Source organism: Macaca thibetana, chromosome 8 (genome assembly GCF_024542745.1).
Source record: "Macaca thibetana thibetana isolate TM-01 chromosome 8, ASM2454274v1, whole genome shotgun sequence".
Lineage (NCBI taxonomy): Eukaryota > Metazoa > Chordata > Mammalia > Primates > Cercopithecidae > Macaca > Macaca thibetana.
In genome coordinates this window covers 47424318-47449077 of record NC_065585.1, presented here as the reverse complement: position 1 = coordinate 47449077, position 24760 = coordinate 47424318, and the positions used below count along the sequence as shown (strand labels likewise).

General features: G+C 41.6%; 2 protein-coding genes across 6 annotated transcripts in view; both read left to right on the top strand.

The window, feature by feature from the left end:
* The window catches only part of ERICH5 (glutamate rich 5), a 700842-nt gene that overhangs the window by 302353 nt on the left and 373729 nt on the right, over positions 1-24760 (top strand). The window lies entirely within an intron of this gene.
* Positions 1-24760, top strand: part of MTDH (metadherin) — an 80923-nt gene that overhangs the window by 51199 nt on the left and 4964 nt on the right. For 3 of the 5 annotated variants that reach the window (XM_050800510.1, XM_050800509.1, XM_050800513.1), the window contains 4 exons: positions 1102-1200; positions 8139-8263; positions 15219-15326; positions 21207-21347. In XM_050800510.1, the coding sequence (XP_050656467.1) occupies positions 1102-1200; positions 8139-8263; positions 15219-15326; positions 21207-21347 (473 nt within the window). The remainder of the gene's footprint in view (positions 1-1101; positions 1201-8138; positions 8264-15218; positions 15327-21206; positions 21348-24760) is intronic. The other 2 variants (XM_050800512.1, XM_050800511.1) reach the window with 1 other exon arrangement.

Sequence of the window (24760 nt, the reverse complement as noted above, 5' to 3'; positions counted from 1 at the left end):
TATTTTTTTAATGTTTCTTAGCCAAAACATTCTAGCTAACGCAGATGTTTTCTAGTTCCCTCTTTCAGGGTTCTGAGGATACATAGCCCTGAAACATCCAGGACTAAAATGATCAATGGCAGAGATTTCTATTGTGTTTTATTTTCCATTAAGAAGAAGGAAAAAACAACTTTTTTTGACTTCTTGAAATTTGTAGGCAGGGCACAGTGGCTCATGCCTGTAATCCCAGCACTTTGGGAGGCCGAAGAGGATCCCTGGAGGCCAGGAGTTCAGGACCAGCCTGGGCAACACAGGGAGACCCTATCTCTACAAAAAAAAATTAAAAAATAAGCCAGGAAACCAGGCATGGTGGCTTATGCCTATATTCCCAGCACTTTGGGAGGCCAAGGCAGGAGAATCACTTAAGCCTAGGAGTTCAAGACCAGCCTAGGCAATGTGGTAAAACCCCATCTCTACAAAAAATACAAAAATTAGCTGGGTATGGTAATGTGTGCCTGTAGTCGCAGCTACTTGGGAGGCTGAGGTAGGTGGATTGCTTGAGCTGAGGAGGCAGAGATTGCAGTGAGCCAAGACTGTGCCACTACACTCCAGCCTGGGCAACAAAGCGGGACTCTGTCTCAAAAAAAGAAAAAATTAAAAAAGCCCAGCATGGTGGTACAAGCCTGTGGTTGCAGCTGCCTGGGATGCTGAAGTAGGAGGATCTCTTGAGCCTGCGAGGTTGAGGCTGCAGTGAGCCATGATCATGCCACTGCACTTCAGCCTGAGTGACAGAGTAAGATCCTGTCTTAAAAAAAAAAAAAAGAAAGAAAATTGTAGGTAACGAGTTGATGTGTAATACAAAACACAAAATCTAATGGATTGGTGCTAGGGAAAACATAAATTTCTGATCATTGAATTTGATCAAGTGATTATCATAGTTAATCTAAAATTACCCTCAATTCTACTTTTCCTTTTAACTTAACTCTTTTTCTAATGTCTGAATTTTTCCTTTTAGGAGAAATTTTTAAAATAAAGTCTCCGTGTCAAAGTATAGAACTATTGTTATGAAACACCATTAGGAAATTCCATTTTTAATTTTATTGCATTCGTTTTTCATTTAAGGGTCTACTGCTGAGCCAGTTTCTCAGTCTACCACTTCTGATTATCAGTGGGATGTTAGCCGTAATCAACCCTATATCGATGATGAATGGTCTGGGTTAAGTATGTCCTTTTAAAAATTATCAGTTATTTTTTTCAGAATTTTCTTTCTAGCACCCTGAATTCATGCTTTATGTTTTAATTTTAATTCTAATTTCTCACCTTTAAAGGTCATAATATAATTTAATACCAAATGTACTACTTGAAACCTGATTATTGAATACCTGTAGAATTAAAACTGAATTTTCATAATTGAGGCAATATTTAAACCTAAAGTTTTCTTCTGGTTGCTCTGTAATATTTCTAGTTTTTAAATTTTTTGTTTTAAATGAATGTCTGTTTCTCCTCCTAGGTAGTATAATAGACTGACTTCAATATACAGGAATGGCTTTGTATTTGTGAAGTGTACACACATTTTTGTGCTGGTGGAAAACTACTTTCCTAACCCAGTTGCCAACAGAAGTTTAGTTAAAGGAAAACTCATTTTAGAAAGGAAGAATATGGTTTGTATGTTCAGAAAGTTCATGCCGTCTTCATTTAAAAAAAACAAAAATACGAGGTTTTTCCCTCACAAACCTAAATCTCAAAATTTACTTTCTCTGAATTTTTATTTCACATCCTTTTTTACTATTTACTGTTTTCTACTGTTAGCACTTATATGTTCCCTGTGGGGTTTTCCACCATTTTTAAGCATATGTTTTGCTTCTCCAAGTAGAGTTAAGAACCCTCTGAAAATAGGGACTAGTACTGTTATATACACTCAGGACCTAGTGAAAGCCTTTATACATAGGTGCTCGGTAGTAATAAGAATGACAATAAAAACACTGTACTGTGTGCCAGGCACTGGTTTTAGTCTTTTGGATTTTATCATCTCATTTAATGCTTAAAACATTTCTGTGTGGTAGGTTTTATTTGTTTCCACACTTTCCAGATGAAAAAAACTGTGACAAGGGAAAGTTTAGCTTTCCCCAGGCCACACAGTTAGTTAAATGGAGGAAGGTGGTATTCATACCTTGCTAGTCTGGCTCCAGAGTTCATGCTCTTAACCACTCTCTGGTACAACCTTGGTGATGATAGTAATCATCAAGGTAAGCTTGCAACACGTGGTTAAAGCACAGTTTTTACAGATTAAGGGAGATGAGGGGAGAAAGATCAGGGAGGACCATATTGTAAAGTGCCATGCCTTGAATTGCTGGCTAAAGATTAAGGAGCTGGGGGTTTTCAGTACTAGCTTAGACAGTAGATATGAATTTTAGTCCTGACTCTAAAATGTAGTACCTCATATGGTTTGGGCTTTGTCACTTATCTGGGAGCTGTAAAATCGAGCACATAACGTGTCATATCTGTTTTCATAGGTTGTTATGAGGTTTTAATGAGGTAATGGGTGAACATGAAAGCTCTGTAAATTACAGTCATCTCTCACTATCCATGGGGGGTTGATTCCAGGACCCCCCTCAGGTTCCAAAATCCCCAGATGCTGAAGTCTCCTATGATAAAATGGCATAGTATTTGCATATAACCTACATATATCTTCCCATATATTTTAAATTATCTCTTGATTACTTGTAGTACCTAATATGGTGTAAATAGTTGTTATACTGTATAGTTTAGGGAATAATGACAAGAAAAGAAAGTCTGTACATATTCAGTACAGGCACAGTTCATTTTTTTTTCCTGTGGATACGCAGGGCTGACTGTGTATGAAGTATTTAAATCCAAGGTTTTACAAGGATGTGAAAGCACTATTTTTGGGAGAAAAAAAAAAACGTGTATTTGTGCTTTGGAAGAATTATCAGCTACATGCAGAATAGAATTGAGGAGTGATTATAACAATGATAGGAGTGACTATAGAAAAAGCAGAAAGGTATCTTGGGCTGCTGTGGGTTGAGGCAGAGGAAAATTGAGTGGACAGGTCTCCAGGCTTTCCTGTCTGGACAGAATAGATCCACTTTTTATTTTATCCATATTAAGATACTTTGAATATGAAAAACATGATTGGCTGCTAAAATAAAAGATTTTTAAAACATGTATCCACAGGATTCTGTACTTAATCAAAGTAATATGTATCAAACACCATCTTCCTCAAGTTTGTTATGCTGTATTGGCAGTCTTTTTAAGTCCAGAGTTTTTCTTCAACGTTTTCTCTGTAAACTTTATTTTCTGTGTCACCATCTTTAATTCTGCTCTATTATTGGTGCTCAGTGAATTTAATTATTACTTCTGAATTTCCAAAATGAATGATTTAGTATTTGAGATTACTAATCCACAAAGTATATTATGTTAGATTTACATTTACAGTATGATACAATTAATATATTGACCCTCCAGTTTGAAGACATACATTAATCCATTACTATCTTAACCATAAAGGAACAGCATTATTGTAACCCATGTAAAAAGTCAGATGTTGAATAGAACTTTTTCTTGGCACACAGGAGTGAATGAATTCACTGCAGCATAATGGAGTGGTTGAGAGCATGAGCTTTCAGGACAGACTACCTGGGTTTCAATCTTAACTTCCTTGCCTTTGCCCTTACGCAGGTTACGTGATTATTCTATGCCTCAATTTCCTCATCTGTAAAAATAGTAATTCCTCCCCAACAGTACGGCTGAGAAGATTAAATGAGTTAATACATATAAAGCACTTAGAACACTGCCTCACATATAATAAATATAATAAATATCCAGTAAGTGCTGCTGTTTCTGCTGTTGGTGTCCTTCTGGTGGCAAAATAAGTCTACCCAATGTGGTTAACTAACCCAATGAGGTTAACACTGGAGAATGTCTTTCTAACATGATTGTTTTCTTTTATTAAAAAGTTATTAAAGTTTACGTTGAATTAAGTTCTGACAAGAAACAGCTGACAACCAAATAAAGACCAGCAATGAGATGCTTAAACCTAAAACATTATTCCATAAGCGAATTAAATGGAGAGACAAATTCCTTACCCTTTTGAAAAAAAAAACCAGTATGGCTCTTTGAAAAGACATTGGCAGACTAATGGGAAACTTTAGAGATGAGAGATTATAATTGAAGCAAACTATACTGTGAATCATTTTTAAGGGAACTATGTCTAAGAAGTTTTTTAGTATATTAGGCCTATGAATCTTAAGAATTAGTTACTCAGGCCGGTGCCATGGCTCACACTGGTAATCCCAGCACTTTGGGAAGCCAAGGTGCAAGGATGTCTTGCGTCCATGCATTCAAGGCAACATAGTGAGACCCCATCTCTACAAAAAAAAATTAGCTGGGCGTGGTTCACATGCCTGTAGTCCCAGCTACTCAGGAGTCTGAAGTGGGAGGATCACTTGAGCCTGAGAAGTCTAGGCTACAGCGTGCCATGATCTTGCCACTGCACTCCAGCCTGGGCAATAGAGCGAGACCCTGTCAAAAAAATACTTTTACTAAGCATTTTACTTGATTTTTATTTTTCACCTCCACCTCCCACCACATGTATTAAGAAGATGGGTGAAATGTTGGTATATTGCCCACTCAGTTGCCTAAACTTTTTTCTACTTAATAGTTTCTTTTCTGGCAAGAAGTCTTAGAGACATGGCTTATGGACAGCAGTTTTCAAAATCTGGGTTTCTTATCTGTGAGAGTTAAGCAAAACCAATGATAGCTTTGGTATGTGAACCTCCTAAATGTATTATTAATGAATGCTTAGTATAAGATGAGTAGCTGGTTCTAGACATCTACTAGATTGAATTGAAGTTTATCTTACATATGAAGTATATCTTACTGAGAGGTTCATCAGAATTGTGAGAAATAAATTTTTAGCTGTACATGCCTTATAGATTAGAAACTGGTTTTAATATCATCAGTGGTAATAAAAACAATAGCTACCACTTATTGAGTGCTCACTGCATTGCCATGAATTGCTTTACATGTATCTCATATAATCCTCTCAGCGATCCTATGAAGTTGATAATAGAGCCCATTAAGAAACTTAACCAAAATCATCTTGTTATTAAGTGGTAGAACAATATTCAAATGTACATTTGTTTGATGTGAAGGCCCATGCTCTTCGCCTCTGTGTTACTATGTAATACTCCAGATACTTGCTCATGGTGGTGAATTTAGAAATACAGGAAGGAGGGCCGGGCGCGGTGGCTCACGCCTGTAATCCCAGCACTTTGGGAGGCCGAGACGGGCGGATGACGAGGTCAGGAGATCGAGACCATCCTGGCTAACACGGTGAAACCCCGTCTCTACTAAAAAATACAAAAAAAAACTAGCCGGGCGAGGTGGCGGGCGCCTGTAGTCCCAGCTACTCGGGAGGCTGAGGCAGGAGAATGGCGTGAACCCGGGAGGCGGAGCTTGCAGTGAGCTGAGATCCGGCCACCGCACTCCAGCCTGGGTGACAGAGCGAGACTCCGTCTAAAAAAAAAAAAAAAAAAAAAAAAAAAAAAGAAATACAGGAAGGAACTTCCTTTTTTGTAACACATTTCACACTTGTAATCACCTGTTCCATGTTTTTCGTCCACTAGACTATAAATTCTTATGTTGTCTCTCCCTGTCCTCCACTAGCTTAGCTCTTCTCTGTTTCCACAGCCCTCATGGCAGAATCTATCACTCTGTATTTAATTGTTTGTTAAGCTTACCTATCTTCACCCCTGAATAGACAGACTACAAGCTGCATGTGCAGAGGGATTCTATTTTACTTATTTTTATATCTCTAATACCTACCTAGCTCAAGTTCTAGCACATAGTAAGTGCTTAATAAGGATTGAATAGATGTAATTTCACTATTAAAATATATTTATTATTCCAACCTGGGCAATATAGTGACACCCCATCTCTACAAAAAATTTAAAAATTAGCCAGGCATGGTGGCACACGGCTATGGTCCCAGCTGCTCAGGAGGCTGAGGCAGGGGGATCACTTGAGCCCCAGGAGGTTAAGGCTGCAGTGAACTATGATTATACCACTCCAGTCCAGCCTGGGTGACAGAATAAGACCCTGTCTCTTAAACTAAGACAATATATATATATAATATATATAATGTTTTATTTTCTTCTGTCTCTTCCTCATATAAATTTGAGATCATACTGTGTAGACAGTTTTGTCTATGGTTTTTTTTTTCTGTGAGCATTTTCCCAGATTGTTATATATTCTTCCAAAACGTGGGTTTTAAAACCTTCATAAGAATGTATTATACCTCCCTGTTAAAAACAATAATAGAGTTCACCTGGAAAAATAAGAATAGCAAAAAGTAAATAAGAGTACTAAATAAAAGTAATGCAAACAAATTTGTCCTTCTAGATACAAAAATATATTGCAGAGTTATGTATAGCACTGTCCCAGGAATAGATCAGTGGAATAGAATAGAAATTCTAGAAACAGACTGAAATGCATATAAAAGAATTGAGTAAGGTCGGGCACGGTGGCTCATGCCTGTAATCCCCAGCAGTTTGGGAGGCCGAGGCAGGTGGATCATGAGGTCAGGAGTTCGAGACCAGCCTGACCAACATGGTGAAACCCTGTTTCTACTAAAAATACAAAAATTAGCAGGGTGTGGTGATGCACACCTGTAATCCCAGCTACTCAGGAGGCTGAGGCAGGAGAATTGCTTGAACCCAGGAGGCAGAGGTTGCAGTGAGCCAAGATTGTGACACTGCACTCCAGCCTGGGTGGCAGAGTGAGACTCCATCTCAAAAAAAAAAAAAAAAAAAAGAATTGAGCATTGCTGGGTGCGGTGGTTCACGCCCATAATCCCAGCACTTTGGGAGGCAAGTCGGGCAGATCACAAGGTCAAGAGTTCGAGAGTTCGAGACCAGCCTGGCCAACATTGTGAAACCCTGTTTCTACTAAGAATATGAAAATTAGCCCGGGTGTGGTGGCGCATGCCTGTAATCCCAGATACTTGGGAGGCTGAGGCAGGAGAATCGCTTGAACCTGGGAGGTGGAGGTTCCAGTGAGCCGAGATCATGCCACTGCACTCCAGCCTGGGCGACAGAGCAAGACTCCGTCTCGGGGAAAAAAGAAAGAAAGAATTGAGTATTTAATAAAAGTAGCATTAGGTATTAGTGGGAAGTGACTGGATTTTTCAGTTAAGCATTGTTGGGACAACTTGTTAACCACTTAGAAATAAAGCTTAACCTTTGTCATCTTAAACCATTGTAAATGAAACCTGACTATAAGTAGATTTACAGGAACATATATAGGAGTATATAATGTGCAGAGAGAGAAGGGAAGAATTAACTTTGAAAGCTACTTATTTAACCTGGGTAAAAGCAAAGACTGGTTTTTCCTTTTAGAATAAGTCATTGATAGCTTCCTCAAGGAGTTAAAAATTTAGTGCCTCCTATAGTGAAAGAAAGGGATCTAGAAGTCTAGAATAAAATTTATTTTTGATAATAAATGATGAGTGAAGCCCTGAAAGTTACTCAAATGCTTTTGAAATAATTGGATAAAAAACATATTGAATGATCTGAAAAATATAAGAAAGTATAGGTTAAGTATTAAAAGGAGGAGGGAAAAATAAGAGATTGAATATTGTCATGACTTGGTGAATTTGAAGAACCTAATTTTGAAAAGCTCATAAGGATAGGAGAGGTGTAGTATAAAATGACAGGTAGGGATTATAACTTTGGTACTACTGTTAAGAATTAATTCCAAACCCTAGAAAATAAATCAATTACAAAAATGTTGTAATAATCAGGGGAGAAAACAACCAGGTCCTAGACCAAGTTAAAAATGGATAGAGAAAAGAAATTCAGGAGACTGATGATAAAGGAATCAGAGAGAGTGGAATCAAATGGCTAATAAATTTTCTGGAATTTCTTAGAAATTCCATTTAACCATATGATATGCTTAGCAAAAATTGAATAAAGATTGTTACCATCATGTTACTTTTTTTTTCTGGCTCTTAAAATGTGTTTGGGAGACAGAACAATAACTTAAAATTACAGCTTAGTTGAACATAAGGAATTTTTAGTTTTTGCCTTTTAACTTATGGCAAAAATGATAGACACCTAATTCACACTGTTAAATTTTAGATGGTCTGTCTTCTGCTGATCCCAACTCTGATTGGAATGCACCAGCAGAAGAGTGGGGCAATTGGGTAGACGAAGAAAGAGCTTCACTTCTAAAGTCCCAGGAACCAATTCCTGATGATCAAAAGGTGAGTATAAGAGATTCCTGGGTGTTTATTTGTTAATGGAAGAGACAGGCTGGGCATGGTGGCTCACACTTATAATCCCAGCACTTTGGGAGGTGCTGTGGGAGGATTGCTTGAGCCCGGGAGTTCAAGGCCAACCTGGGCAACATAGTGAGACCCCATCTCTATTTATAAAATAAAGCAACCGAAGGAGAATTCTGGGTCACAGAGGCTGACACAGTTGAGAGGGTCAGGGAAGCAATAATCAACAGCATCAGAGGCCGGGCGTGGTGGCTCACGCCTGTAATCCCAGCACTTTGGGAGGCCGAGACGGGTGGATCACGAGGTCAGGAGATCGAGACCATCCTGGCTAACACGGTGAAACCCATCTCTACTAAAAAATACAAAAAAAAACTAGCCGGGCGAGGTGGCGGGCGCCTGTAGTCCCAGCTACTCCGGAGGCTGAGGCAGGAGAATGGCGTGAACCCGGGAGGCGGAGCTTGCAGTGAGCCGAGATCCGGCCACTGCACTCCAGCCTGGGCGACAGAGCGAGACTCCGTCTCAAAAAAAAAAAAAACAGCATCAGAAACAGCAAACCCAAGTTTGGATAGAAATGGAGGAGAGATAGTGGATAATAGCAACATGTGGTATCAGGAATGGTTTTGCTGGGATTGGGGGGGTTGTATTTTAAGATAGGGGAGATTTTGGTATAGGATCAGCAGGGTTTTTTTGTTTTTTGTTTTTTGTTTTTTTTTTTTGAGACAGAGTTTCGCTCTTGTTACCCAGGCTGGGGTGCAATGGCATGATCTAGGCTCACTGCAACCTCCGCCTCCTGGGTTCAAGCAATTCTCCTGCCTCAGCCTCCCAAGCAGCTGGGATTACAGGCGCCTGCCACCACGCCCAGCTAATTTTTGTATTTTTAGTAGAGATGGGGTTTCTACATGTATGTCAGGCTGGTCTCGAACTCCTCACCTCAGGTGTTCCACCCACCTCGGCCTCCCAAAGTGCTGGGATTACAGGTGTGAGCCACCGCGCCCAGCCAGCAGTCTTTTTTCTTTCTTTTTTTCTTTCTTTTTTTTTTGAGACATTCTCATTCTGCCGCCCAGGCTGGAGTGCAGTGGCATGATCTCGGCTCACTGCAACCTCTGCGTCCCATATTCAAATAGTTTTCCTACCTCAGCCTCCTGAGTAGTTGGGATTACAAATTAGCCTGCCACTATGCCTGGCTAATGTTTGTATATTTAGTAGAGCCACCATGCCAGGCCTTTTTTTTTTTTTTTTTTTTTTTTTTTTTTTTGAGATGGAGTTTCGCCCTGTCTCCCGGGCTAGAGTGCAGTGGCACGATCTCGGCTCGCTGCAACCTCCACCTCCCAGGTTCAAGTGATTCTCCCTCCTCAGCCTCCTGAGTAGCCGGGATTGCAGGCGTGCATCACTACGCCCGGCTAATTTTTGTATTTTTAGTAGAGACAGGTTTTTGCCATGTTAGCCAGGCTGGTCTCAAACTCCTGACCTCAAGTGATCCGCCACCTCGGCCTCCCAAAGTGCTGGGATTTACAGGCATGAGCCACTGCACCCAGCCAGGATTGGTCTTTAAAACAGGATATAGGCCAGGCATGGTGGCTCCCACTTTGGGAGGCCAAGGTGGGTGGATCACAAGGTCAGGAGTACAAGACCAGCCTGGCCAAGATGGTGAAACCCCGTCTCTACTAAAAATACAAAAATTAGCTGGGCATGGTGGCGGGCACCTGTAATCCCATCTATTCATGAGGCTGAGGCAAAGAATTGCTTAAACCCGGGAGGCAGAGGTTGCATTGAGCCAAGGTTGCGCCACTGCACTCCAGCCTGGACGACAGAGCGAGACTCCATTTCAAAAAAAACAGATATAATACTAATGGTAGAAGGAGGGGTAAATAAATGTAGAGGGGGACAGGTAACAGGCAATATGAAAGTCAACAGCGGAGAAAGGGGTTTTAGATTGGACCTACAAAACGACTTCTTAGTACAATATCTTAATGTATAGTACCTTAATACATAGTAATCATTCAGATGTTTGTTGGACATTTAACACAATAGAACCCATGAATGGAGTAAAGACTTTATCATACATCATAGGAATTCTTTTTCTGAATATATTCAGAAATTACCTTTTACATTTCTAAGCAAAAGTGAGCTGTCATCAAAATGTTCATCAGTTGGGGAATGGAAAGATGTGATATGTTTATACAATGGCATATTAGAAGTTAAAAATGAGGCCAGGCACAGTGGCTAATGCCTATAATCCCTACACTTTGGGAGGCCAAGGTGGGCGGATCACGAGGTCAGGAGATCGAGACCATCCTGGCTAACACAGTGAAACCCCGTCTCTACTAAAAACACAAAGAATTAGCCAGTTGTGGTGGCAGGCGCCTGTAGTCCCAGCTACTCTGGAGGCTGAGGCGGGAGAATGGTGTGAACCCGGGAGGCAGAGCTTGCAGTGAGCTGAGATCCGGCCACTGTACTCCAGCCTGGGCGACAGAGACAGACTCCGTCTCAAAAAAAAAAAAAAAAAAAAAAGTTAAAAATGAACTAAAGCTACATTATTAGCATTACGAATGGAATTTCAACATACTGAATGATGAGCAAGTTATAAAAAGATAGAATATGTCATTTATAAATTTTTATATGTGGATACAAATAAATTTATAGAAAAATTGATTGGATAGACACAGAAATTGTTCACAATTTTGGTTACCACTGGGAAGAGAGTGTGAAAATGGGATTGGGAAGCGGTATAAAGGAATTTGAAATTTATCAGTAATGTCCTTTTTATTTAAAGATTTAAAATACATTTATCAAAATCTCAACTCTTTCATGGGACTTAAAAGATGTAGAGCTGATTTCAGCATCTTCCCATTAACAAAAATAGTATTTTGCCATGGGGAACTACATTTCTTTCATGGTTGGATTATAACGAAGTGGTAAGCTGACTGAAGAAAGTTCTTGTGACCTGAGTATCATTCATGGCATGGATCTGTTCATATGGCATTTTAATCATTACAAGACCTTGAAACAGCTTGTGGTGAAAACTTCTAGGGACATTTCTGCACAACTGGTAGCCAGCCAGCCTAGACTGAAAATCTCTTAGCTAAGTTTATGCCAGATTTTGTTTTGTTTTTCCATCTGCTTGTAATTTCTGTAAGCTATTTGGTAGTTTGTGAGACCACCAAAATCATTATAGTGACTATAGTGCTGAGCAGAGAAATGGCAGCTACTTAGAATCATCTCTTCCTGTAAAGATAGTCTAGGAATCTAGGTTGTCATTTGTGAGAATAAACAAACAGCATTTTCCGTAGAAAGTTAAACTACAGTGCTTACTTCAGCAGCACATACACTAAAATTGAGGCCAGGTGCAGTGGCTCACACCTGTAATCCCAGTACTTTGGGAGGCCAAGGTGGGCAGATCACCCGAGGTCAGGAGTTTGAGACCAGCCTGGCTAACATGGTGAAACCCTGTCTCTACTAAAAATACAAAAAAAATTAGCTGGACATGGCGGTGTGCACCTGTAATCCCAGCTACTCAGGAGGCTGAGGCACAAGACTCACTTGAACTGGGAGGCAGAGGTTGCAGTGAGCCACTTCACTCCAGCCTGAGCAACAGAGTGAGACTATCTCAAAAAAATAAAAATAAAAGAATAAGGCCGGGCACAGTGTCTCATGCCTGTAATCCCAGCACTTTAGGAGGCCAAGGTGGGTGGATCACCTGAGGTCAGGAGTTCAAGACCAGCCTGACCAACAAGGTGAAACCCTGCCTCTACTAAAAATAGAAAAATTAGCTGGGCATGGTGGTGTGTACCTGTAATCCCAGCTACTTGGGAGACTGAGGCAGGGGAATTGCTTGAACCCGGGAGGTGGAGGTTGCAGTGAGCCAAGATGGCACCATTGCACTCCATCCTGGGCAACAGAGCAAGACTCCATCTCCAAAAAATAAATAGATAGAAAGATAAGATACAAAGAAGATTGGCATGGCCTCTGCATCATTATGAATATTAACATAACAGTGCTAACTTGATAGGTATTTTTTTGTCCTGCAGAATGCTATTTTCAATGACATGACTTCTCAAATTCAGTTATTTAAATTAAACCTTTTATTTTGAGATAATTGTAGATTCAAATGCAGTTACAAGAAATAATACAAGCCGGGCGCGGTGGCTCAAGCCTGTAATCCCAGCACTTTGGGAGGCCGAGACGGGCAGATCACGAGGTCAGGAGATCGAGACCATCCTGGCTAACCCGGTGAAACCCCGTCTCTACTAAAATATACAAAAAAAACTAGCCGGGCGAGGTGGCGGGTGCCTGTAGCCCCAGCTACTCGGGAGGCCGAGGCAGGAGAATGGCGTAAACCTGGGAGGCGGAGCTTGCAGAGAGCGGAGATCTGGCCACTGCACTCCAGTCTGGGCGACAGAGCGAGACTCCGTCTCAAAAAAAAAAAAAAAAAGAAAGAAATAATACAGGCCAGGCCGCGGTGGCTCAAGCCTGTAATCCCAGCACTTTGGGAGGCCGAGACGGGCGGATCACGAGGTCAGGAGATCGAGACCATCCTGGCTAACACGGTGAAACTCCGTCTCTACTGAAAAATACAAAAAAAAACCTAGCCGGGCAAGGTGGCAGGCGCCTGTGGTCCCAGCTACTCGGGAGGCTGAGGCAGGAGAATGGCGTGAACCCAGGAGGCGGAGCTTGCAGTGAGCCGAGATCCGGTCACTGCACTCCAGCCTGGGCCACAGCGCAAGACTCCGTCTCAAAAAAAAAAAAAAAAAAAAAAATAGAGGCCAGGCACGGTGGCTCACGCCTGTAATCCCAGCACTTCGGAAGACCAAGCTAGGAGGATCACTTGAGCCCACATGTTTGAGACTAGCCTGTACAACATAGCAAGACCCTATCTCTAATATTTAAAAAAAAAAAAAAAAAACAGAAAAATCAGCCTATAGTCCCAGCTCCTCAAGTGGCTAAGGCAAGAGGATCAGGAGGTCAAGGCTGTGCAGTGAGCCTTGATTGCACCACTGTACTCCAGCCTGGGCAACGGAGCAAGACGCTGTCTTGAAAAAAAAAAAAAAAAACCAAACCAGACAGGAATGAAACAGAGTGATCCCCTGTACCCCTTCTATCCAGTTTTCTCCAGTAGTAACATGTTAAAAAACCATAATACTGTACAGTCATGCAGTAGCCATCCTCACCGCTCCCCACCTCCACTTATACACAGGGGATACATTCCAAGACTCCCAGTGGATGCCTGAAACCAGTGTCAAACCCTACGTATACTATGCTTTTTCCTATACATACCTCTGATAAAGTTTAATTTGTAAATTAGTAAAAGATTAACAACAGTAATCATAAAATAAAACAGTTATAAAATTTACTGTAATAGATGTTTTGTGAATGTGGTCTCTCTCACTTTCTGTCTCTTTCAAAGTACTTTAATATCAGACTGAGGTTGACCGCAGGTAACTGAAACTGCAGAAAGAAAAACTGCGAATAAGAGGGAACTGCCTTTTCACAAGTGGCATGTTTACATTGATGCAATCAAGATACAGAACATTTATCATTTCAAGAATGTTTTATTAATGGAATTATATATAGAGAGAGAGGGAGACACACACACACACACACACACACACGTATGTATATATCCTTTTGCTATGGTTTTTGTTTGTTGGTTTGATTGAGATGGAGTCTTGCTCTGTTACCCAGGCTGGAGTGCAGTGAAATGATCTCGGCTCACTGCAGCCTCCGCCTCCTGGGTTCAAGCAGTTCTCCCATCTCAGCCTCCCGAGTAGCTGGGATTACAGGTTCATGCCATCAGGCCCAGCTAATTTTTTTATTTTTAGTAGAGACAGGGTTTCACCATAGCGGTCAGGCTGCTCTTGAACTCCTGACCTCAGGGGATCCACCCGCCCTGGCCTCCCAAAGTGCTGGGATTACAGGCTTCAGCCACTGCTCCTGGCCTTTGTATGTTTTTTTGTTTGTTTGTTTTGTTTTCACTCAACATAATTCTCTGGAGATTCATCCAGGTTGTTGTATGTATCGGTAGTTGTACCTTTTTACTGCTGAGTGATATTCCATGGTCTGGATGTACCTCAGTTTCTTTAACCATTTACCTATTGAAGGACATATGGGTCCTTTCCAGTTTGAGACTATTATGAATAAAGCTGCTAAATATGTAGGCTTTCAGAAGTCTCTGTCTAAACATAAGTTTTCATTTCTCTAGGATGAATGCCCAAGAGTACAATCTCTGGGTATTATGATAGTTGCATATTTTAGTATTTTAAGAAACTGGTTTTTCTGTATCCTCACCTAAATTTGCAGTTGTCACTGTTTTTTATTTTAGCAGTTCTAATAGGTGTATAGTGATAACTCATTGTGGTTTTAATATGCATTTGCCTAATAGCAAATGGAGTTGAGCTTTTTTCCATGTGTTTTTTTGCCATCTGTATATGGTCTTGGGTGAAAGAACATTTGTCTGTTCATGTCTTTTGCTTATTTTCTAAGGGGATTTTTTTTTTTTAATTTGAGTGTTCCTTATATTGTATGGATACTAGTTCCATGGGTGGAACTATATGGCTTGCAAATATATTCCCCCATTGTGTAGCTTGTTATTTCATTCTCTTAACAGGGTCAGATAAATTTTAATGCAAATTGCACTACATTTGAACTTCAAACTAGAATTACCTATTCAGTGAGTTTTTAAAACACTAAAGTTTACACAGCTCTCTATGTTGCAGTGAGTGATGGGTGACATAGACACACTGAGAGAATGAGGTTCCATGTATTTTGTTATTTTTTAAGTAGGTAGTTCTTGATCCGTTTTATTACTTATTACTAGTTTTTATTTAGATTTTGGGAAACGAAGACTGTACCTAATGAATGAAATTATTTCATAATAATTTTCTAAATAATGGAAATATAACCATTTGGTTCTCTTTAATATTTTTGCTTTTAACCTAAGGTCTCAGATGATGATAAAGAAAAGGGAGAGGGAGCTCTTCCAACTGGGAAATCCAAAAAGAAAAAAAAGAAAAAGAAGAAGCAAGGTGAAGATAACTCTCACGCACAGGTAAAATGTCAAAACAACAAGGATTCATTAAGCGCCTCCTGCTTAAAATGTGAAAAGATGAGGTACAGATGCTAAGAATATATAGAGATAAAAGACAGTATGAGACATCATGTTTATTTGGAAAGTCATGGAATGTTTTACATATTGAATTCATCTTATTGTAATAAATGTTATTGCTCAAAAAATTCATGTTAAAGGTGTTGCTAAAGTCAAAAATAATTAAAATTCCAAATTATTCATGCATTTTTTAATTATATAATGGTGAAATGGGAAAAGATATACAGTATTTTACACATGCAAAAATTCCTTTTGAGTAACTGGAAAGTAACATTTAGCACACATAGAAAAACCATGTGTATAACAAGTGGAGTCTTTCACTTGACTTTGAGTTTGCTGGTTATTTCACTTAGTAGTATCCTTTCCTTCTTTTTTGACAGCTACCCAACAGACATTTTCTCTTTCCATCACTCATACATTTTCTTTTTTTTCTTTTTCTTTGATCTCTCCTATCTGGGGGGAAAAAAGTAAATTATACTAAAAATGAAGTCAGAGATGAAATTTTAACCGGGCACAATGGCTGACACCTGTAATCCCAGCACATTGGAAGGCCAAGGTGGGAGGTTTGCTTCAGTCCAGGAGTTTGAGACCAGCCTGGGCAACATGGCAAAACCCTGTCTCTACAAAAATTAGCCAGGCATGGTGGCATACGCTTGTAGCCCCAACTACTCAGGAAGCTGAGGTGAGAGGATCACTTGCGCCCGGGAGGCAGAACTTGCAGTGAGCCAAAATCACACTATTGTACTCCAGCCTGGGTCACAGAGCAAGACCCTGTCTCAAAAAAAAAAAGTATTTTAATTTCAAATGTATCAGATTATTAGAAACATATTAGTTTTTTTTAAAGCACTAATACTGTTACATTATAACTTCTTAAAATATTTGTAGGCCGGGCGCGGTGGCTCAAGCCTGTAATCCCAGCACTTTGGGAGGCCAAGACGGGCGGATCACGAGGTCAGGAGTTCGAGACCATCCTGGCTAACACGGTGAAACCCCGTCTCTACTAAAAAATACAAAAAACTAGCCGGGCGAGGTGGCGGGCGCCTGTAGTCCCGGCTACTCGGGAGGCTGAGGCAGGAGAATGGCGTAAAAACCCGGGAGGCAGAGCTTGCAGTGAGCTGAGATCCGGCCACTGCACTCCAGCCTGGGCGACACAGCGAGACTCTGTCTCAAAAAAAAAAAAAAAAAAAAAATTTGTATTCCTTACTATAACTGTAATTAATTGTTCAAATGTAGGAGACAGGGAGCCGCAATTTCTAGGGATAGACCACATAGTAGTTTTTCCTACTTACTGTTCTATTTGTTTATCTTTTTTTTTTTTTTAATTTATTTTTTGAGACAGAGTCTGGTTCTGTTGCCCAGGCTGGAGTACAGTAGTGCGATCTCAGCTCACTGCAGCCTCTGCCTCCCGGGTTCAAGCGATTCTCTTGCCTCAGCTTCCCAAGTAGCTAGGATTACAGGCACATGCCACCACGCCTGACTAATTTTTGTATTTTTAGTAGAGACAGGCTTTCGCCATGTTAGCCAGGCTGGTCTCAGGTGATCTGGCCTCAAGTGATCTGCTCAACTCGGCCTCCCAAAGTGCTGGAATTATAGGCATGAACCACCGCGCCCAGCCTTATTTATTTTTGAGACAGAGTCTCACTGTGTCGCCCCAGCTGGAGTGCAGTGGCACAGTATCACCTCACTGTAACCTCCGCCTCCCAGGTTCAAGTGATTCTCCTGCCTCAGCCTTCCAAGTAGCTGGGATTACAGGCATGAGCCACCACACCCAGCTAATTTTTGTATTTTTAGTAGAGAGGGGATTTCACCATGTTGGCCAAGCTGGTCTGGTCTCAAGTGATATGGCTTCAAGTGATCTTCCCACCTCAGCCTCCCAAAGTGCTGGGATTACAGGTGTGAGCCACCAAGCCCAGCCACTTACTGTTTTTGGAAGAAGTTTCTACATGGCTTTTTAAAGAAATATGTATTCAGTTATTTTTTATTGTGGGAAATACAAGCCCTCATAAATGATACAAGCTTATTATCAACACTTACTTTTTCAGTAGTAAAAATGGATGGGCATTAAAGTTGTAACATAGCTAAGATCAATGGATATGAACAAACTAAAACTATATGATAGGTATGCGGTTCTTGTTAGCTGGAGCTGGGAGATGAGAAATGTTACATCTATCCTTTGTTAGTAGTACTACCTGAAAACCATTTTAGCCAAGTTCTTCTTGAGTTTCTTTGACTTAGAGTATTTACTAATGATAATTTTGTGGATTGTGGATTAGTTGAGTTCCTTTTAAAAGAAATTTTGTAGGATGTATTCTGAAATGTTTCATGTATTGGCAAAGGTCATTAACATGAATGTTTCTTTGGTATTCTGATTATCCTTTTTAAAATGTTGGCTGTGTTTTTAAAAATATAATGAATGAGTATTCTAGGTTTAGAATCAGATCTATATTCTGAATCTTGTTCTGTCATTCTTTTTTACCTTGCACAAGTTACATAACTGCATAAGTTGTTTGGAGAATTAGATATCCATGAAGTTCTATGCTGAGTACATAGCACATATATCCTACTAATAAAAGGTTATGACTGGGTGCAGTGGCTCATGCCTATAATCCCAGCACTTTGGGAGGCCGAGGCGGGCAGATCACCTGAGGTCAGGAATTCAATACCAGCCTGACCAACATGGAGAAACCCCGCCTCTACTACAAATACAGAATTAACCGGGGGTGGTTGCATGCGCCTGTAGTCCCAGCTACTCGGGGGGCTGAGGCAGGTGAATCACTTGAACCCAGGAGGCAGAGGTTGCAGTGAGCCAAGATTGCGCCATTGCACTCCAGCCTGGGCAACAAGAGTGAAACTCCATCTTAAAAAAAAAAAAGACTGGGTGCCGTGGCTCACACCTGTAATCCCAGCACTTTGGGAGGCCAGGGCAAGTGGATCACAGGGTCAGGAGTTCGAGACCATCCTGGCCAACATGGTGAAACCCCATCTCTACTAAAAATACAAAAATTAGCCATGTGTGGTAGCTGGCGCCTGTAGTCCCAGCTACTTGTGAAGCTGAGGCAGGAGAATCGCAGGTTGCAGTGAGCTGAGATTGCACCACTACACTCCAGCCTGAACAGAGTGAGACTCTGTCTCAAAAAAAAAAAAAAAAGTTAAATTGTTGTTTCTTTTTGTTTTGTTTTGTTTGTTTTTTGAGACATTCCATTCTGTTGCCAGGCTGGAATACAGTGACTTCATCACAGCTCACTGCAGCCTCGACCTCCTGGACTCAAGGGACCCTCTTGCTTTCTTGCTTCAACCTCCCAAGTAACTAGGACTACAGGCAGGCACCACCATGCCCAGCTAATTTTTTTTTTATTTTGTTGTAGAGACAGCATTTCCCTGTGTTACACAGGCTATCCCAGACTCCTGGGCTCAAACAGTCCTCCTGCCTTGGCTCCTTGACAAAGTGCTGGGATTGCAGATGCAAGCTACCACACCAGACCCAAAGTCCTTTTTGGTGTTCATGCGTGGCTGATGGGGTCTTTCACTGTTGAATTCAACTTAGGATGGAAATAAATTGATGTCTTCTGACTTTGTAAGACTGCAAAACTTTGAAAAACTTTGTGAGATTACAGACTTCACACACATACTTCCAAAGCTATCTGCTCAGCCTAAATATATAGAAAATTTTGACTATCTAAACCCACTACTATACTGAATAAATATCATAGAATAGAATATTAGTGTTAGAAGAACATTAAGATCATCTTAGCCATTTGTTAAAAAGAACTTCCATTTTATATGGATGCATTTGCCAAAGAAAAATACAGGAATGTTTCTATTAAATATATTCTAGTTCATGTTTACTTTACATACCTAAGCATATAATGTGCTCTAGAATTATTTTGCTGAAACTTCGTGAAAGTTTGAAAATCTAAGAATGGAAATCTTGCTGCCTTGATGTCTTGTGGTGTTTGGCATGTGCCCTCCCGTCTCCTGATTAATCAGAGTGGCATGAGGCCCACGCCACCCAAACCTTTCACTTTCCAAAGGGCTAGCCGTCCTCCACCCTGTACCATAGTGTCTTGGCCTGTCTGCATTTGTTAGTGGTGATATTCTTTATGTATAATAAATTTTTTTTTTTTTTTTTTTTTTTTTTTTGGTGTGTGTGAGACAGTCTTGCTCTGTCACCCAGGCTGGAGTACAGTGGCGTGATCTTAGCTCACTGCAACCTCCACCCGCCGGGTTCAAGCAATTCTGCCTCAGCCTCCCAAGTAGCTGGGACTACAGGTGCCTGTCACCACGCCTGGGTAATTTTTGTATTTTTAGTAGAGATGGGGTTTCACCACGTTGGCCAGGCTGGTCTTGAACTCCTGACCTTGTGATCCACCCACCTCGGCCACCCAAAGTGCTGGGATTACAGGCGTGAGCCACCATGCCCAGCCTAATAAATTTTTATACCCCTCAAAAAATGGAAATCTTAAAGCTTATATGAGTTTTTAGATAGGGTAAATTTTACCTTACAGTTGAGGAAACTGAGGTTTGGGGAAACTAAGTGACTTGTCCCTGAGATGTTTGTTTGTTTTTGAGACAAGATCTCTCACTCTGTCACCCAGGCTGGAGTGCAGTGGCGCGATCTTGGCTCACTGCAACCTTCACCTCCCAGGTTCAATCTATTATCATGCATCAGCCTCCCAAGTAGCTGGGATTACAGGCATGTACCACCATTACTGGATAATTTTTGTATTTTTAGTAGAAACAGGGTTTCACCATGTTGGCCAGGCTGGTCTTCAACTCCTGACCTCAAGTGATCCGCCTACCTTGGCCTCCCAAAGTGCTGGGATTACAGGCATGAGCCACCACGCCCAACCTAATTTTTGTATTTTTAGTAGAGATAGAGTTTTACCATGTTGCCCAGGCTGGAGTGCAGTGACGAGATCTTGTCTCACTGCAACCTCCGCCTCCCAGGTTCAAGCAGTTCTCATGCCTCAGCCTCCCAAATAGCTGGGATTACAGACATGCGCCACCACACCCAGCTAATTTTTGTATTTTTAGTAGAGACAGGGTTTCACCATGTTGGCCAGGCTGGTCTTGAACTCCTGACCTCAGGTGATCTGCCTGCCTCAGCCTCCCAAAGTGCTGGGATTACAGGCGTGAGCCACTGCGCCCAGCTGTCCCTGAGATTTTGTAGCTAGATTGTGGCATGGCCAAAATAGGAATTTCCTGTCTATGCCCTTTCTACTGTGTAAGCTTAATTTATCTTGAAAATTAACTTATGTATAAACATTTTATTCCTTGAAATTGTTAAGTGAAGTGTTTTTGTGGTTTTTTTTGGGACGGAGTTTCCCCCTGTTGACCAGGCTGGAATGCAGTGGTGCGATCTCGGCTCACTGCAACCTTCACTTCCCGGGCTCAAGCAATTCTTGTGCCTCTTCCTAAGTATCTGGGATTAAAGGAATGCACCACCATGCTTGGCTAATTTTTGTGTTTTTGTAGTTTTGGGGGGTTTTTTGTGTTTTTTTGAGACAGAGTCACCCAGCCTGGAGTACAGTGGTGTGATCACAGTTCACTGCAGCCTCGATCTCTCAGGCTCAAGTAGTCCTCCCTCCTCAGCCTCCTGAGTAACTGGGACTACATGTGCACACCACCACATGTGACTAATTTTTGTATTTTTGTAGAAATGGTTTCACCATGTTGCCCAGGCTGGTCTTGAATTCCTGAGCTCAAGCAATTCACCCACCTCCGCCTCCCAAAGTGCTGGGATTACAGCCATACACCACCATAGATTTTAATTAATGAAGAATGAATGATTTATATAATCTAATAGATTGTTTTTCTCTGTAGGACACAGAAGAATTAGAAAAAGAGATTAGAGAAGAGCTTCCAGTGAATACCTCTAAAACCCGTCCAAAACAGGAGAAAGCTTTTTCCTTGAAGACCATAAGCACTAGTGATCCAGCCGAAGTACTCATCAAAAATAGCCAGGTAATTTTTAAGAATAATAAAGTTGCCGGGCACAGTGGCTCACACCTGTAATCCCAGCACTTTGAGAGGCCAAGGCAGGCAGATCATGAGGTCAGGAGTTCGAGACCAGCCTGGCCAACATAGCAAAACCCTGTCTCTACTAAAAATACAAAAAATTAGCTGGGCGTGGTGGCGGGAGCCTGTAATCCCAGTTACTTGGGAGGCTGAGGCAGGAGAATCGCTTGAACTCAGGAGGTGAAAGTTGCTGTGAGCCGAGATCGTGCCATTGCACTACAGCCTGGGCAACAGTGCAAGGCTCCATCTTTAAAAAAAAAAAAAAAAAGTAACAAAGTTTTGGCCGGGCACAGTGGCTCATGCCTGTAATCCCAGCACTTTGGGAGGCCGAGGTGGTCAGATCACCTGAGGTCAGGAGTTCGAGACCAGCCTGACTAACATGGTGAAATCCCGTGTCTACTAAAAACACAAAAATTAACCAGGTGTGGTGGCGGGTGCCTGTAACCCCAGCTACTTAGGAGGCTGAGGCAGGAGAATCGCTTGAACCTGAGAGGCAGAGGTTGCAGTGAACCAAGATCATGCCACTGCACTCTGGCTTGGGCAACAGAGCGAGACACTGTCTCAAAATAAATAAATAAATAAAGCATAATAAAGTTTTGTTGACTCAAGTATTTTATCATAAATAATGTTTTAAGCACTGTGCTAACCATTTAAAATATAATGACTAATTTAGTCTTCGAAACAATCCCAAGAGAAAAGTAAGATGCATTTTATAAATGAAGCTAGAGAAGTTGAATAACTTGCCCAGAGTCACATAACTATCAGTAGTGAAATCAAGAGCCACTGTACTGTATTTTCTCCTGCTAAATATCTAGGCATACAAGGGATAGATAGCTTAGAGAAAATACGATTGGTTTCATTTTCCCCCAATATATGTATATAATACGACTATGATTCAGCCTCCCAAAATGGAACATTTGTTTAAAACTTGGTCATAGGCTTTTGAAAGATGTGCCTTCTATGGAAGCTATCTGTATGGTAGAAGGGACCATTTTATAAAAGGCCTATGTTGGCGACACAAAATCTGATTTCTAATTGGGTAAATTAATTACACCATATTAAAATAAATTTAGGGCTGGGTACAGTGGCTTACGCCTGTAATCCCACCACTTTGGGAGGCCAAGGTGGGTGGATCACAAGGTCAGGAGTTCGAGACCAGCCTGGCCAATATGGTGAAACCCCGTCTCTACTAAAAATACAAAAATTGGCTGGGCGTGGTGGCAGGCACTTGTAGTCCCAGCTACCTGAGAGGCTGAGGCAGGAGAACTCCTTGAACCCGGGAGGCGGAGGTTACAGTGAGCCAAGATCGCGCCACCGCACTCCAGCCTGGGCAACAGAGTGAGACGCCATCTCAAAAATATATATATATATTAAATTCTACTAGAGTTGCCTGGTTTATTTGCGCTTTTTTTTTTTTTTTTTTTTTTTTTTTTTTTTTTTTTCACCTTTTTGTGGAGAACAGGGTCTCGCTATATTGCCTAGGCAGGTCTTGAGCTCCTGGGCTCAAGCTGTCCTCCCACCTCTGCCTCCCTAAGAGCTGGGGTTACAGGCATGAGCCACCGTGCCCGGCACCTGGTTTATTATTCAGAAAAAATGTATTGAGAACCTACTGTGTACCATACTCTATTTGAAGTGCGGGGATACAGCAGATAACAAAACAGACCAAAAACCACCTGCCCTTGGGAGCTTACATATTTAGTGGAACAGCTTTAGACAAGAAACTTGAGTTACTGCTAGAAAAGTGAATTTGTAACTGTCTTGTACTAAAACAGTTTTAATAATACTCCTTATTTAGAGTTGATGCTTTTATTTCCCTATGTGTATTTTGAGATAAAACGATGCAGTCTTGGGAGATTTGTTTGTTTGTTTGTTGTTTTTTCTAACAGAGTCTTGCTCTGTCACCCAGGCTAGAGTACAGTGGCACAGTTTTAGCTCACTGCAGCCTCTACCTCCCGGGTTCAAGTGATCCTCCTGTCTCAGCCTCCCGAGTAGCTGGGACTACAGGTGCACACCACCACACCCAGCTAATTTTTGTATTTTTTATAGAGACAGGGTCTCACCATGTTTCTCAGGCTGATCTGAAACTCCTGGACTCAAGCAGTCCTCTCACCTCAGCCTCCCAAAGTGCTGGGATTACAGCTGTGAGCCACCACACCTGGGCTACAGTCTCAATATAATAAATGGCAAAGGCTGGGCGTGGTGGCTCATGCCTGTAATCCCAGCACTTTGGGAGGCTGAGGCAGGCGGATCATGAGATTAGGAGTTTGAGACCAGCCTGACAGATACGTGAAACCCTGTCTCTACTGAAAATACAAAAAGTAGCCAGGTGTGGTGGCACACACCTGTAATCCCAGCTACTCAGGAGGCTGAGGCAGGACAATCGCTTGAACCTGGGAGGCGGAGGTTGCAGTGAGCCAAGATCACGCCACTATACTCTAGCCTGGGTGACAAAGAGACTCCATCTCATGAATAAATAAGGAACTAGGTGCAGTGGCTCACACCTGTAATCCCAACACTTTGGGAGGCCAAGGCAGGAGGATTGCTTGAGTCCAGGAGTTAGAGACCAGTCTGGGCAACATGGCTAGACTCAGTATTTACAGAAAGCACAAAAATTAGCTGGTTGTCATGGTGTGTGCTTGTAATCCCAGCTACTCAGGAGACTGAGTGGGAAGACCACTTGAGCCCAGGAAGTTGAGGCTGCAATAAGCTGTAATTGCGCCACTGCACTCCAGCCTGGGTGACAAAGTGAGGCCTTGTAAATATATATGTATATATATTTGTGTGTGTGTGTGTAATAAATAGCAAAGGGTCTATTTGACTTTTTTTTTTTTTTTTGGAGACAGAGTCTTGCTCTATTGCCCAGGCTGGATTACAGTGACGCACTCCGCAATCTCGGCGCACTGCAACCTCTACCTCCCAGGTTCAGGCGATTTTCCTGCCTCAGCCTCATGAGTAGGTGGGATTACAGGCGCACGCCACCACCCCTGGCTAATTTTTGTATTTTCAGTAGAGACGGGTTTTCACCATGTTGGCCAGGCTGGTCTCGAACTCCTGACCTCAAGTGATCAGCCTGCCTCAGCCTCCCAAAGTGCTGGGATTACAGGCATGAACCAGCGCACCTGGCCTCTGTTCAACATTTTTATATTAAATCATTTTCAGAAGCCATTTTATGAAGAATATTTGATCCATTCTGTGACTTAATGTAGATAAGTGAGAATAGAGGGGAAAAGGAGATTAAAAATAAGTAATAATAAAACTTCTGGATATGAAATAAATACAGGGAACACTAAGAAAGGTAAAGAGACTAGGCAACATAAATACAACTTCAGGGCCGGCCACGGTGGCTCATGCCTTGTAAT